Genomic DNA, 17,424 nt, shown 5'->3' on the forward strand with positions numbered 1-17,424 from the left:
GTACCATAACTAGAGAAACAGTTATATGAAGAATTGATTTGAAACATGTTTATTTGTAATTACCTGTATCATGAAAACATAATACACGAATACAATATAGTCTTAAGAGTGAATCAATGATTTTTTTAAATCGATTTGTGAAAAATTTATTTGCCCAAGGGGTCTCAAATAGCCCAAAAAACTCGCCTGTGAAAGGGTTAATAATAATGGTAACCATTAATAAAGAAGCAATTGAAGACATTCATTTCCTTTGGTGGGTAAAATCGGACATTTAATCTGTAACATCTATTAATGCAATTGTATGTGACGCGCATAAAACGCAAGTCATCATGTGCATTTACCGCAGACTGTTATTGCCCTCATAGCCTTCTAATACCAAACATGAACTGTTTCGCTTAGGTGTAATTGCTCTTAACGTGAGAACAAAAGCTGGACAGTACAAGGCTCAATGTAACGGTTGTGTTGCAATTTTTACAATAAATCTTCACATGCGACTTTTCTTACAAGTACAAGTCATCGCTACTGTGTCAAACAAACTAAATAACATGCTACGATCTGCATGCTTCGAGTTGTAGTCGTTGAAAATTAGTTACATGTAGCATGTAATTTCAATTGCTTTCAATCAGAGTTACTCGCGTATAAGTCAGACCACTTAATTTGGTAACTTTCTTTGGCGTTCTAGAATTGGTTTACATGTAGGAATATACGAAAGTACTATTCATTAAATTTAATTTTTGAAATGTCAAAAAGTCAAAATACTCGCTACTTTTGTAGTGAGTACAACTGCGACATATTTGTATATATGATCATAAGAACTCGCATTTTCATAATCGATGTGCATCAAATTCAAGCTTATATATTTGTTTTGGTAATTAAATTGACGTTTTCCTATTGGCTAGTTGACCATGCGAAGTTTTGTTACCAAAGTGTGTTGTTCACCTTGAGCTTTGTTAACTGCATATAATAGAAAATTACTATTTTATTTGACTCGCATGCACTAGAGTCGGAACAAGCTAATGGGACAACAGTGCTTTCAACTAAAAGAACATTGTAAAGGACAGCCAACTGCAAAAAATACAGCTCATATCTGATACGGCTTTGCATAGTTCAGGCAAAAGAGGAAGCAACTTGACCAGCGAGCAGTTTGAGATGATTTACCTGTTTGAAAGCTTTCTTTGAGGACTTGCAAGATGTCTCAACAGTGAATTTCTTGCTGAATATGTTGCACAGTTTAGCTCCATAGCCATTCCTTCCGCCTGTTAATTAACAAACAATGCATAACATCAAGATTAGAATTAGAAACAAACTCAGAGTGAACTCCATGAGAAATAAAATGAATGGCTTGTATGTAAGGGGACTATAATTACATGTATAAGCAAACTAAATACTAACTATAATTTCGCTGACCTCATAATAAACCTTTACTGACCTTTTATAAACCAATAAAAAATCTTAATTGAATACAAACAGCTTTTGTAAAGGTACTTGTCACAGATATTACAATGGTGCAATAATGCCCTATATCATCAAATTCTATTTTATACTGTAAAAAAGAAAATCAGTGTCTCTCTTGAAAGCAAACAACTATATATTAACAATATAGAGTAACAAAAGTTTGCCCAAGCTATGAAGAGGTGATAATTTAATTACATATCATTATGGATGACTTGTGAAAAGTTGATTAGAGTTAAGGAATTCAAAAGTGTTTTGAAAAATTCTATGAAATCGCCTTAGTTTTGGCCATCTGTTGAGTTACTGAAGTTTAGCTTTCTGTGGAAATATCCGAGTTTGGCTATCTGAGAAATACCAAAGTTTAGTTGTTTAGCACCTTCCAGATACTAAAAAATTGATGATGTGAAATTCTTGTTCCGGATGACCGGAGACAAAATGAAACTATATAGCTATCAGTATATGAATGATCTATCAGTATATGTAACCGTCTCCCTGCAGGCTCTGTGTGATATTATTATGGTAAAGTTGTTTAATCACTATTAGAAGGTCGGTCACAAGTCTGTTTTGTATAGAAAAATCAAGCAAAGACTTGCAGCTATAAATGCTGCTACAAAACTTATATTCCATTATATACCGTAAAACCTCTCATTGAACACCACCTTTAATTGAACACCACCTCTATTTGATCGCCGTTAAAGAAGTGTTGAAAAATACAGCGCCATCGCGGTCAATTAAAAGTTTTACTGTATATATTAGTGTTGGGCCGGTATCTAATTTAGTGCCGGTATCTAATTTAGTGCCGGATCGGATATCCTTGCACATTTTTATCGGTTTTTCCGGTATCGGTATCCTCGGTATTTACCATCTTCGGTATCCTTTGCCAACTAAGAAAGTTCGGTATTGTCGGTACTATTGTTCGGTATGTGGTTATCAGTGTGTCTTTAAATGGTTTAAACTTTAAATAATAACTGTTTCGAACAATTTTTATCGTTGTGCAAAGAGTAGCCTGTGCAAAAAAAAATTTTTTTAGTCAGCAGTATATTGTTACGGCAAAGAGACTCCTTGTTTTAGAAAGCCAAAAAAGAACAGAAAGATGGAAATATAATTTTTATGATAGATGTTTTTATTGTTTATTCTATTAAAAAATATAGTTATTGATACAAACGTTATGTATAATAAAGAACAGATAGATAATGGCAATGGGCTCTCTTTGTTAAATATACTGAAACAGTTTAAAAAAATCTTACTATCACATACTGTAATCAGGTAATGTAATCACATAATTATACGCAGTTCAATTAGAGTCCAGTCCCGTTAGAGTCTTTATACGTCCTCCCATCTGTGTAGAACTCCCAAACCTTTGAGGCTGGTGGCATTATAAATGTAACATAATATAATAGTAGATACAGTAAGCGTGGAAATTTTCGTTGAATTTGTTCGCCAATGCGTGCTGAGATTGGCATGTTCGTCGTGAAGCGTTTTAAAAATCTCTCCGGATAACCATATACCGGTAGGCTTTTACGGATAAATACCGATCATATCAAACCGACCGCGGATACCGAGCTGACACCGAAAATGATTGGTTTCCTCGGATACCGAGAATCCCTCGGTATCGGTAAGAGCGGATAACCTAATACCGGCCCAACACTAGTATATATACAGTCAAACATGGATAACTCAAACTTGACGGGACTGAGTGAAAGTGTTCGAGTTATCAGAGTGTTCAAGTTATCAGAGCACTGTCATAAGTCCCTGCATTTATTAGAAGATACATGTACATATACAAACTATAATATAAATCAAAAGCATGAATGGCTTGTTTCAAATTAAATGCTTGTAATGTAAAGTTTAAACATTTTTTATCAGAAAGGATAAAATTTTTTCTATCACTTGAGATTTGTTTGTTGTTTTATGTGAGGTGACTGCCAGGACGTTTTCAGATTAAAATTGGCAAAACTTGATCGCTGTTGAAATGCTCCGAAAAAAAGACGTCTTTTTCTTTTGAGCGTGTTAATCAAGATCAATTTTGCCGATTTTTCTTCAAGTTTATGCGAAGGTTACCTGACTTTTCCTAGCCTTCATAGGACCATCGCTAAGCGGATGTTTGGTAAAAATCAAATTTCAACAAACCTTTAAAAAAGTCGTTGACTAAAATATTTTGCCGATGATGGTAATAACGACGCCTACGAACTAATAAAAGTTGGGGTTTATCTCTATGGCTTGGGATAAAGTGATATTCTAAAGCTATAACAACCGTCTCGGTAGCCGTTAGGCACAAAACTGTTCGAGTTAACGAAGTCGAGATCGAGTTATCTGAAGCAATTTATCATTGTGTGGGAATGAACCAAACAAAACCGTTCGAGTAAACCATGTGTTCGAGCTATCCGAGGGTGAGTTATCCATTTTTGACTGTATATCCATATATAGCAGGTACAAACAGCTAGAGCATCTAGGCAAGTCACCGTAATTGAAAACTTTTAAGGAGCCATAAAAACGGTAAAATATTAGCCGATTTTAACGGATAACTAAAACAGAAATTTGAATGTCTGCATTGTGCAAACTTATTAAAAGTGGGAAGGCCTTTATAAGGATATCACACCTGGTTGCAGTAGGCATACCTGGTCACCAGTAATCTGTGCTGTTGCAGAGTTAACTAAAGAACTATACATTTGTCACGTCGTAAGGTGAATTTGTTCGTAAGTTGCTTCAGTGCTATATTTTGTATTATAATTTAGGTTTAAGGCCTATATAAGTATATCGAAGGTTTATATAAGTGTGTTTAAGGCTTGTATAAGTAACCTGTATTGGTTTGTACTGAAAAAAAAATTTAATAAAATGGAGATAATACTTTGGCGGACGCCAGGCCATGACACTGCATTTCTTATTTATTGTATGTCTTGTCCTTTTTATTATATTGTTGTTTTAATCGTTATGCTATCACTCATCGTTGTTGTGTTATTTTTTTGTATGTTGTCCGTTTATTATATCGTTGTTTCACTCGTTATGCTATTGTTATATCTGATATACCGTCATAACACTATCACTTATCGTCACTTATATTGTTGTCATACCAACGTGCTAGCGGTCCTATTTATTCACCTTGTTAGCCAGTGTTCTTATCGTTAGCTGAAACGGTTGATATTATTGTATATAAAGGAGTACGCTCATTTAGTTGAGCAGAGCAGATAGCCGTACGCTCCTCGGCTAGTGAAATTTCCTTCGCTAATTAAAAGCTGAATGAAACTACACGCACTCTCTTCTCTTTATTTATTAGTCTAGATCGTGCCAAGTAAGGGCCGGCAAATCCCTTTACACTACGTACAGTAAAAATAAAAAAGTTCTTTGCGCACTAGAGATACGTTCACGCACCTATGCACTGCAACGAACTGGGCAGAGAAAGGTGGATGCTGGGTGGTGCTTCTGAGTAGTGCCTACGCGCAGACCTGTTTGTATGTACCGTTGTTCGTAACTCGAATGTTCGTAAGTAGGGAACCGTCTGTACTACCAATTTTGGAAAAATGATCGTTTTGGCTGTTCTTAAAAATTTACTGATATGACGAGCTAAACATCTGTCTAACTGAGCAAGACTCAAGCATTACAATGGAAAAATTAGCGGGTTATTAATGTTTGAACACCAAACAATCTTATAATTGTGAGAAAAAATCCTCTACTTGCTGTTATAATATGGTTAGCGAAAATAGTGAATTTTTCAAAATCAGATGTTTCGACTTGAATCAATTTTTTGAATACATTTGAGTTATTCATTCATTATTTGGCTGATGCAAATTGGTATTGCAAATTACTCAGCACACTTGCTATATTATGACAAAGTATTTACAGATTTGTTATTGCGAAAATCAGTATTTCTTGACACAATCTTGTTTTGATGTGTGAATTAAAACCATGATTTAAATCAATTATTTTTTCATGCTGACCCTTTTCTACAGAGCCCAGAAAACCAGCAGTCCCACTCCCAGATATATACCACCTAGGCTAGTGCTGGGCAGACTACCAGTACAACAAATCACCTGTGACTTTCTTTTCAAAGTCGTTGTAATTGGAGGAGGTAAGAAGGTGGCCAAATATCATCGTTGGCACATACATCTTTTCTTCCTTGTGTTCTACGACTGGTATCCCCTTGCCATTGTTCCAGATCTTTACTCTGTTGTTCTCTCTGCGTACCAACAGACGAGATTAGAAGAGTTAGTTTGGTCTGTATTAATGATATAACCTAACTGTATGGCTTGGTTTATTGTTTTATAGACCGAGAGCATAACCTATGATCTAAATAAAATGTTCATTATATACACATGAGTATTATTAATATATTCTTCTTACTTCCTACAAATGAATCGAATTACATTAACGCACATTTAACTGCATTTTATATATTCTCAGCGATAACTGTGTTGTATCTCTTCAGCTATGTTGAATACAGCTTTGTGCTAATGCCAAAGGTTGTAACGCTAAGAACATGGCCTGTGATCAAAGAAGTTCAATAAATGTGCAACTTGTACCAGTTAGAATACATAAGAATCGGTATTACACCTGAGGTACATATAGCAAGGCACTTGTGCCACTTTTAATTTCATACGAAACTATTCCTGCTACTCCTTGTTTATCAACAGATCATTTGCAGCCTGAGACGATTTATAATACACTAGAGACCTATTATGGTAGACTTGTGCCTTCCCATACATTCAGCCTCTGATCTACAATAATGGCTATAGGCATTGTGAATCTATCTTGTTGATGTGTCAATACCATCAAATTGCATAAGATTTTATCAGAAAGTATAGATGTTTTTCTACCATTTGGCATTTTGTTTGTTGTTTTACATGATCTGACTGCCAGGATCTTTCAAGATTTTGGCAAAGATCGGCAAAACTTAGAGGCAGATGAAAACACTCAGAAAAAAGATCTCTCCAAAAACCATATTATTAGTCAGACTTCCCGTTTGTGGCCTTTTAATAACTTTCACAGTACCTTGATTTACACTATTTCTTTACAATATCTACTTACACATCGATGTCTATTTTTATGCAGTTCATAGCAGAATCCCTCTGCTTGTTATCTGCAGCATTTACGAGGATTTCATCAAATATCTTGTAGAGACCTGGCACAAAACTGAGCTCTCTCTGCTCCATTACTCCTAGCTCCGAGTTCATAACCCACATATTCTACAAAACCAAGAAACACAATGCAGTGTATGCATTCATGACTCATAATAACAAAATGTTTACTAGGCTGTTACAGAGCGGGTGAGAGAGCTTTTTGTCTGACTATCAGGAGTTTTTTGTACTACATACGCGTGCTTTGAGAGGAACAAGTGACAAAACAGAAAAAATTATCATGAAGCGGAGCACGCGGTAAGCTTTTTTTCAGTACACCATATCCAATAAACTTGGAATTATTTTCCGCTTTTAGCAATAGATGACAGACATGGGACAAGGAGTCCTCCCGTTACAACGATCTCAGCTTATGCGATTTTGAGGTTACAAACACGCCCAATGAAAATACCTAGGATGGTGTTTAACGTAGTTATGTCATGGCCTCGCTTATGACATAAGCGATGCAAACAATTGTGAACCGTGGAGAAAGAAGACAACATTAGCGGGTCACTCAACATCTCGATATGCCATTTTGGTTGTCTGCCCATTCTCACTCTGTAGCCTGCTTGAGGTGTTTTTTATTTTTTAACCTTCATTATGCACCCTCATTAGTGCAGAGTGATTTATTCATTTACATTGTTATCCGGCATCTTAGGAATGGATCAACATTATAAGTTACAGACTTCCCGTAGTTACTCCATCAATGAACCACCCACGAATTATATTAAACATTTTTGGAATACATGATGCAAATTCCTGAAATGGTAAATAGTTTGTTAAACATAACAATAGTTATAAAGTTTTCACGCCGGAGCTTTTAACGATGCATCGACGCACATGCACTTATTCAATTTCAATAGACTCGACCCTGACAAAGTAATTGTTTGTCTTTCCATATCACGACCAGAGCAAAAACTACTACAATTCTTCTATAATTGGAAGAAGTATGCGACTAGATTTAGAAAACCAACAGTGTGTACGTACACACACACGCGCGCACACACATACACGGAATGTGCACTCTTAATGGTTCAACACAAAGTTAAAAACAACTCCTCCATGGTTGTGTATTGCCTGATTAAGTTGGTGCATTCAAGGTCGTTTTCAAATATCATTCCGTTTTTTGTAATTCGAAAATGCGTAAGCGATGTGAAAACATGATAGAATACCAAAATGCTGGGGCTAGGTCTTATGTCATCAAACGCATGCACTACAAACTCACTGATAACGACAATGGCTGAACTTATCTGCTAAGTACTACGGCTAAGCTAAACCGGGTGAGACAAATCCCAGCTTACCGATGTCTGGGGTTCCACAGATCCAATATACGTGTCTGGCCGAAGTAAGATATGTTCAAGCTGAGTTTTCTTCTGGTAGATCCTTTCAACTGACAAACGTTTGTTTGCTGGCGAATCTCCTGCAGCAGCCATCTTTGCACTCGAGTCTTTTTTCTTCTTTGTTCCATTGTCGATAATGGACTTTACAGACAAACATACATTAGACGTACTTGGAGCATTACAACTTCTTGAAAATAAATATAGTAAATACAACATTACCAATAAACAGCATCGATTGCCCCAACGCTGGTCACTTTAAAACTAATGCATGAATAAGATGAAGCATTGGCACGGGTAAAACAGGTCAAGCGCCTTGTCTTGAGATTCTTGGATATGACTTGGCTCTATCATTTTGCTGGTAACATAACATTTGTGCACCAAGATGCTAAACAATTTCAGTTGACACGAGGTTGTATGGATAGTTAAAGAGCTTATAAATGAATTTTGTGTTTTTATGCTATTGCCCATTATATAAAACTAAAGAAATGGCTTGGCATGATGCTAAAAAAAATTTTTTTCGAATAACATGTGAACCATTAACCCCTAGTTTATTATTTAAAAGGTGCATAATTATATCAACAGTTTTTGTATTTCATTCTTATAAACCGTACTTTTTAAAAAGAAATCAGTGCTATGATTCCATTATTCGTCATTTTAAAAGTTTAAAAGATATATACAATACAGTCTTGATCATGTAAGTGGCCTAATATGGGAAGTTTTCAATAAACAATGTAAAAGTTAAACGAGCAAATAATTTTTTGGATTTAATCTCTAAGATACATTCCAATGCGTTGGCTAACATTCGAAGTTTCTAACAACATTGTGAAGTTGTAAACGTGTACATAGATGTAAAATTTTCTTTCACATACCCTAGGACACTTATATTTCGCTAATATTTAGTTTCGTGAGTAGCACACAGAGTAAAATTTCGCTGCAACTTAATTTCGCGGCTCTGATGAGTGCGAAAATATAGTGATGTGAAAATAAATGCAGTGGAAAAAACATTACATTCCTCAGGTCCAGTTGGCTAATAAGAAAAAAAATTCAATTTGGGACTAGTTCTTATTTGTAAACCGCAGGTTGAAATGTGTGGGTGAGATCGACAATTCAATTTGATCACTTGCTGCCATTTGTTTCTTGGACTATCAATGACATCTAAGTCCCTCCCGCCGTGACTTTCACACTCGAATCCCAAGAAGAAGAAAATAGATAGGTAACAACCAACTTCACAACCAAAACTGTATAACCCTTTCGCTGCCATAAACGCATTTATGCGCTTTGTAGGGGCCACTGCCATAAATGCATTTTTGGACTTTTTCAGCAATTGCGTGGTAACCTGATTTTATTATTCGTTGACCACATAACCCACGGTCTTTAAGAGTTTTATGAAATTGACAGTGTTGTCCGAAGATTTCTCTATAAAATCAGCCTAAAACAACGAAGCAATTTTAAACTTTTGTTTGAGAATTTCTAATCTAAAAACAAACATTTTTTTGTGAGTTCATTAACTACCGCGCCGCGCGAGTCATAAAACAGGTAATTAGTTTATGATGACATTATAGCCAATTAAGATTTAGATTTTCGTGATTATACAGATAATTAAAGTAGCAGCACTGTCTCGGACAATGGTGAAAGTAATAGTTTTGTAAGATTATTCTTCAATGTTATGACTTCACCTACCAGAATTTCATCCTCATCAGTTACAAATTCGGTGACTAAACTGATATCACCTTAATTTGTTTTGCCATGTTGCTCAGTCAGTGTATTAGCTATAATGAGTTTATCAGAAATTTCCCATTGAGCCCAACCACAGACGAAAATTGCCTGCATTTCTAATATGACGATTTTATTGTGGTTATCAATGAACAAAGCTATTTAACTTCGCGTTTTTGCTCGTTCGTTATGATAGTTTAGTTTCGCTCATGAAGTTTTCGCGAGAGCATGACACCGCGAAAATTGAAAAGTTAGATGACGCGAATACATAAGTGTCCTAGGGTAGTTTGGTAGGATTTACATATATTAAAGAGTGTTTCAAACCTTTCTTTTAGAAATTGAAAAAGGTTAAGATTTTTTATGATTAAAGCAAGGTGTAATAGAAAAACCTGAGAAAATATTGAACAGTAAATAAATTCTTACAAACATGGATAAGGCGTGAAAAAGAAAGTGCAAGTCTGAAAAAGTAAGTCTTAAGACACTAAACAACAGATAGCTGAAAGGTTAAGCAAAGCACAACTGAAAATAAAATGTAATGAACAAAAAAAAAACTAAATTATGTTATGCTAGCTCCATATCTTCATGATCCTATCCATCTACACTGCCATCTCTCGCATTGGATGCGCGCGTGTGTGTATGTGTTTTATTTAATTATTAGTAAAATGACATTAAGCAAAAATTAAGATATAGTTACAATATTGATCAAATGAAAGCAAATAAATGAAAGCTTAATTTCTTCATACTAAAGTATGATGAGGCCACATGAGCAGTAATACTGAAGCTAGTTGAGGCCCGGGGCCCACTGAAGTTGGCATATAAGTTGAAATATTTGGCATATTTCATCGGAATTCGAGCAGCAGGCCGGCCTTGATTAATCTAGGCTTAACACGTGGCTCAACACGTTACTAAATGTTGAAATTTGCTGTAAGTCTATTGGAAGACTGTTCCATTGTGATGGAACTCTGTATTCAATCGTTTTTTGACCGCAAGCGCAATAAAATATCAATTGGTAGATCGGTTTTCAAAAATCTAGTATTATAGTGAAAATCTTTTACTTTATAATCACTGAATTTTGCATGCACTATCAAGAGAATTTTGTATTGGCAAAGTTTATTAACAGGCAAAACAAAAATCTGAACAAACAGGAACTGAGATGAAGTCAGTGGTGGTTTATCAGAGATTATGCGCATTAGAAGCTCTTGTGATAATAATTTTTTTCAAAATAAAGGATTTTCCAATGACTACAGACAGTAACTAATTTTAGAGTTAATATTAATTTCATAACACTTCTGGGTAAAAATTTGGATGAATTAAGCAAATTCCTATAGGTCTTTTTTATCGAATGTACAACAATTTGACAAATTAAAATTATCTTGTAACTGGCTAAAATTGTTTGCTGAAATTTGTCTGTCAATCTACAGTCATACTTCAACTTACGAGCTTAATGCGTTCCGAGACTAAGCTCGTATGTTAATTTGCTCGCATGTTGGTGCAATTTATTTATATATAGAACAATTAAATATATATTGATTGGTTTCCATACTCTAAAAAATGCAAATAAAACACTCACAACAAGATATTGTAACAGAAAGAACATGTTGGTTATTGTCCTAACTTACCACATGCTTTCAAAAAGCAAGAAATAAAAAATAATGCAAAGAAATGTGATTAATTAAAATGTAAAATTAAATACATACGATAGCAGCTAACGCTAGCATTTGCCAGGGAGGGAGATATAAGTTGTCCTTCATTACGACAGTTGACTTTGATAAATCTGGATTTTATCAATGTCTTAACAGACAAACCTAGAAGCAAACCTAAAAGCAAACTTTCATTTTCGACTTAACGTAATTAAAATTTCTTCGGCGTTCATAGTTTGAAGTTTCTCACTGGTTATCTAATTTTTCCTTTGTTTCGCTTTCACGACCAGCCGGCCGTTTTAAGATAAACCTATCTAAGGACGTTTGCCTTTGCCGCCCTTTCAACATGTTGCGATTAGGACGAACACAGGTGTCGTCACAAAGGGTTAATGCACGACCACTAGCCAACTTGTCCGAATGCCTATTTTTATAGTTTTGATAGATAGCACTCGGCCTTTTCACATAGCATCGTTTCAGTACGCTGTCACCGGCCAATTGTTTATCTTTTATCCAATGTCTGAGCAGTCTCTCCATCAGCGGTCGTTAAGATCGCTGTGCCGTTTATAAACTATCGTTAGTCCTTTTGCGAACTAAATGCCTTAAATATTATCCTTCTGTTTGATAATTGTGGATGTATTTCTGTCAAATTGCTGAGCTAGCTCAATCACGCATATATATTTCGCATATTTTTCAATAATTTCCCGTTTAATATCAACTGTTATCATTCGCTTTTTCTTTGCATTATTTTTCATTTTACTGGCAAACTTTCGGTCAACGCACAGTACTTTTAATTCACATAATTCTGCACTGAAAATCGCACACAAAAATAAAACACGATACAAAAGTATAACTTGAGCAGTTGAAAAATACAGAGTGATGCTGTTCTCATAAAACACCTCCGGCATACTTGGCAAGTGACTCACGTGCTCGTATCTCAAACATGGCTCGTATGATAGTGCTAACACTTGCTTAAAAGCTGGCTCGTATCTCAAGTTTCTCGTATGTTGAAGCATTCGTAAGTTGAAGTATTACTGTAATATGTTTTGGAAATGTTATCAACCAAAAAATTAACTGGTAGTAGCAACTAAACATAGACTTTTCGCTTTACAAAAAATATATCGATTTTAATCACGTCAATAACAACTCATATAAGTAATCCTGATGTGCATATATTGGTATTAAATTGCAGCTAAGAGGGTTACCAACAGGTTGCAAAAACCATTTTCAATTATCTTGAACACAACATTATTTATGCCTAATCTAATCTAACTCACTTCATTAAATAATGAGTGTTAAAAAATAATTAGGCCTGGCAAGCAGTTAACTGAAAAATAATTAGGACTGAAAGTAGGGTCCAGGCAGACCTGCCAACCCAAGAGTGGGGCAATGCGTGAGATTTGGTTTTGGGGCAATCGATGTATCAATGATAGTATACATAAAATTATGGAACTTGGGGCAAAAATCTCACGCATTTTCATTTTTTCTTTGGGGTGATTGCGTGAGTCTCACGCCCAATGCGTGAGAGTTGGCAGGTATGGGTCCAGGTACTTTTAAGAACCATGCAAAATATTAAACTTCGCCAAACACCTGCGCTGCTTTCGAGGAAAACGTATTTTAACAAATTAAAACACTGCGTAAGCCAGAAGTAACATGTCCCAACTAAATGATAAACACTTTTTTATAAAAGGCATTAAAATTATCAAATATTAAATCTTCAACAAACTTCAACGCTAAAAGTTTAGTAGTACGGTGTATCGACAGTAAATGATTTTCTTAAAGTGAATAGAAGGCACAGCATTATCGACTTCATAGGGATATCAACAAAACCTGAACTGTTTGATATCGCGATACCAAAACTGTTAGTATGTACTTCAACGTTGAACTCATTCGCAGCACATACCTTTAGAGGTCCGTCAGCCATGTCTAGCAGCGGGTTTGTTATTTGGAAATTCCCGCCAACGAAATTGCCGCACAACTACATACGTATGTATGTAAGATTGTGAGCTAGTGTCGCGTAGCCGTATAGCGCCACTACAACCGCACTGCTATAAGCGAATAAACATATACCGCGCGATACAAGGCATAGACCGGGAAAATAATTTAAAACAAAAGTCATGGCTGTCCGCAGCATCGGGACTGCGAAGGCATTGACGAAGAAAATACATGTAATTCCTTTGCACGTCACTTTGATTGGAAATATTTGTTTTTACTGCGCAGTAAATATGTTTAAATTATTTAATATGCAGGGGCGTAAATTATGAGTATAAATGATTGGCTTATCGGCAATTACGACAAAAAGTTGCTCATGGTGTAGATGTGACAACCTCGATAAACATTGATGCATCATTGTAGCGTACAGAACTTTATGAACAATATTAACAACTTTATACGATAAATTACAGTTTCTAATTAATGTTTTTACATACGTATACAAACTCTACTTCTCAACCAATACGTTCATATAACAAACTTGAGCTTAAACAAAAATGCTATCACTTCTAAGTTCTAACGTACTTTCCACTCTAGTTCCTCGGCCATTCTTCCGCGTAATAGTGTTTTTTAACTTATTCAAGTTATTAATAACATAATTGAATATCGTCTAATGCCAAATGAAATATTCACTCATATAAAGGTTTTAAAAGTGGTAAAATTGCTTTTTAGCAGCTAGTCCAATGCGCTAATTATTCTCTTTGACAATAGCTTAGGATCTCGTTTATTCGAAGTCGATACATCTATTAAAGCCTACACCTGTTAGGTATGCGATCTTCAAAACCTACATCAAACTGTCTGTTCTAAAATTATGGTCACGTCAACAGCTTTATTTACTTGGAGTTGTCTTTTCTACCTGCAAACTGATAGTGTTTAGATTAAACAACCATAATACGTACATATTAGATTACGTACTTATATATGTATACACATCAGAGCTGTGCTACTCGAGTACAAATTCGAGTACAGTACTACTCGAGTACCGATTTCAACTACTCTCTACTCTACTCAAAGGGGCCATAATATGGGATAAATATACTCTACTTGTACTCCCTTGGGAAGAAAGTACTCGGAATCTACTTGCAAACTTAAATACTCTACTCTACTTTACTCTACATCAAATATACTCTACTCTACATCAAAATACTCTACTTTACTCTACATCAAATATACTCTACTCTTACTTGCACCAGGGAGTTGTCAACTCCCTGTTGACACATAATATTTCTCTTTACTTTACCTAGACTGTGATCCAATTTGTATTGTGTACTACCTGCTTTGTTCAGCACCACAATTTCTCTGTTTGTACTCTGTACGTGTGTAATGTATGTTGGAACAAGGGCTTTTTCTTATTGAAATGTCAATTCAAGGTCACATAGACTACTGAAATGTTGTGCAAGTAACATGGTATGATAGTTAAGTGTCTATGAGAATTCAGAAAAATAAAATGTGAGGAGAGATTTATTTTAACAATGGCAGAGGCAGGACCAGTGACAGTAATAGAGCCAGTAACAGATAGGAATACCCAAGTCTTCCCCTACAATAATACAATTTGGATATACTGACTATAAGGTTAGTTGTTACATTTGCTTTTTCCTTCATTATGTGTGGTTTAGTAGCCCTTTTCTCTACCACAGCTATGAGTTTCTGTTCTTGTTTTACAAAAATAGACTCATAATTCAACAGACTGAGCAGCAGCAGGCTGATGGCACATCCACACTTGCTATATATTATTGATTAATTGAGTGGCAATTGTAAAAAGTGGCAAAAAATGCTTGATACTTGATTAATGTACTTTATACTTGTACTTGAATTCAGAAGGAAAACTCTACTTGAACTTGAAATTTGAGAGATAACTCTACCTGTACTCGGAACCAAGTTGTGATACTCTACTTGTACTTGGAATCAAGTTGTGATACTCTACTTGTACTCGGAAGGCAGAAACATGTGTATACTTGTACTCGATTTTGTTTTGAGTACTCGCTTACTCTACTTGAACTGAAAAAAAGTACTTGAGCACAGCTCTGATACACATACATACGTATTTATATATATATATATATATATATATATATATATACACGTAGTCGAATATGTATGTATTATAGTTGTCTAATCTAATCATCTAAATTATATATATATGAGCAATCTTTATTGTGGTAAGCATTAGTCATGTTTTACAGTATCTTTTCCACAAAGTACTACAACAAATAAACTACACAGCAGTATACCAAATTGAAAAAACAATTAATGAGTAGTCTTACTAATATAATAATGATGGAATTGAAAGCATAAAATATGTCAAAAGCAAGCTTGAGGATTAATATGAGTATTTTTTAAATAAAAAGTGGCCAAGTATAAGCTCGGTTGAAATAGCTATGCATATTTATTACAACAGAATTTTTATGAAAACAAAAATATAATACAAATATGTTAAAATAAATTGGGTTATACGGTGAATGCTATTATTAGTCAAAGAATAGCAGGTGTAGTTTGAGTTTTATAATAAAAGATTGCAGTGGAAGAGCGCTTAAATGGTGCAGAGGTTTATAAATGAATTTAGCAGGTTACTGTTGAGTTTGTTGTGGTTTATGGCGCTAGGTAATTTAAACCTGGTCCTGGTTTGTGATCATGGCTTATGATTTAAAATTTATAGCTGAGATTGTTATAGGCAGTTATTGTTGAGTATTGAAATAAAATGGAGGCAGGTGAGATAATGTGTAAGGTAAGATAGCTTAGGTAAGGGAAAAACACCGGTAGTGTTTGTTTTCAAGTTGGTAGGTGGTAAGTGAGGGTTTTAATGGGGTATGTTTAGGTCTTTGCATATAAGTCGTAAAGCTTTTTTGTAACACAAATAGTGTGTTTGTATATTTTATAGGTGTTGTAGAGTAGAACACATGAAAGTCGTATATAAGATAGTCATGAATAAAATTATAGTAATATAGTCTAGCAGTATCAAAGTTCATAAGACTACGAATGTTATAAAATGAACAAAGGTTAGATGATATTTTAATTGAGATTAATGAGATGTTGATAAGATAGAGAGTCGTTGATAATAAAGCCAAGTAGTTTAGAAGTAGATTGTTTTGTTAGGGTACCGTAGAATATCAAAATGGTCAGAGGGAAAGTCAATGGTGGATTTACTAGGAGATAGGGATATTTTGAGATTGTAAGAGACATTTAATTTGTCACGCACTACTGTTGAATAAATCTCAACATTTTGTTGGATAAATCTCAACATTTTTCTCTGCATAAATAGAAACAACATATCATAACTGGCCAATGTATTTTCAGCACCTAGTTCACAGCACATGCGTTGCATTTGCTAATAGATATTTTGTAGTATGATTTCAACGCCCTTCTCTTATCAGCCATCTGTCGAGAAAGAAATGTTTTAATACTAAACAAATAAATTAAAATAATATATGAATATCTCTTTGTCAAGAGAGAAATGTTTTATAATAATTATGTGGTATTTAAAAAACCATATATTTGACTAATTTTGTAATAGTAATATTATAAATCATAATGTTTTTGTGTGTTTCCTTTGAATAAAATACTGCAATGGTTCTATGTATAATGTTTAACTTCTACCCTGAGTTCAATTTCTCCCAAGATAATTGTTGACCGCAGACAAAGTAGCATTTCTGCCCCACAAAAATCATACAGTTGCTATAAAGCAAAATTTAGCCAACAACTCAATCAATGGAGATGGGCACTACTATAATTTTCCTTGAAATTGCTTTGACAGTATCGCAATGTTGCCAATAATGAGTCCAGTATCAATGCTTACAACAAGTAGTGTTAGGATTGTGAGGTCTACAATTGTCTACAGGTAATCATCTTATAATCGATAACACCACTCCGGTGGTTTGTTTCCAAGTGTCTGTAAACTCTATTATTTTCAAAAGATCAAAATAACAATTATTCTGTCAAGACTCACTAGCTCAAGCAAAATTAACAGTATGATTGTATACTTAGCCCTATTTGTTATGGCTTTTGTAGGTTCAATAAGTATGTGTCCATTAGGCGTGTAATGGTAGCTCTTTCTGTTAACAGGGGCAGCTAAATAAACTCTCTTCTCTCAGGGCTTTATGGCTTCCTGGCTTGCCACCTTTTTAGGTGAACTATGTTTGCTGCGGATTTACTTCTACATGAGTCCATCCTCGGCAAGCTGTTTGC

The 17,424-nt window shown here is 34.9% G+C and overlaps 1 protein-coding gene across 1 annotated transcript in view; it reads right to left on the minus strand.

Annotated features, from left to right (window-relative positions):
- Positions 1-13,886, minus strand: part of LOC137405926 (DNA topoisomerase 2-alpha-like) — a 55,046-nt gene extending 41,160 nt beyond the window's left edge. Inside the window, exons 1-5 of the mRNA XM_068092395.1 lie at positions 13,768-13,886; positions 7,862-8,041; positions 6,475-6,632; positions 5,481-5,626; positions 1,159-1,256 (exon numbers count right to left, since the gene is read on the minus strand). Of these exons, the coding sequence (XP_067948496.1) occupies positions 1,159-1,256; positions 5,481-5,626; positions 6,475-6,632; positions 7,862-8,041; positions 13,768-13,791 (606 nt within the window). The 5' untranslated portion in view covers positions 13,792-13,886. The remainder of the gene's footprint in view (positions 1-1,158; positions 1,257-5,480; positions 5,627-6,474; positions 6,633-7,861; positions 8,042-13,767) is intronic.
- Between the last annotated feature and the right edge of the window lie 3,538 nt (positions 13,887-17,424).

This window comes from Watersipora subatra, chromosome 10 (assembly GCF_963576615.1).
Source record: "Watersipora subatra chromosome 10, tzWatSuba1.1, whole genome shotgun sequence".
Classification (NCBI taxonomy): Eukaryota; Metazoa; Bryozoa; class Gymnolaemata; order Cheilostomatida; family Watersiporidae; genus Watersipora; species Watersipora subatra.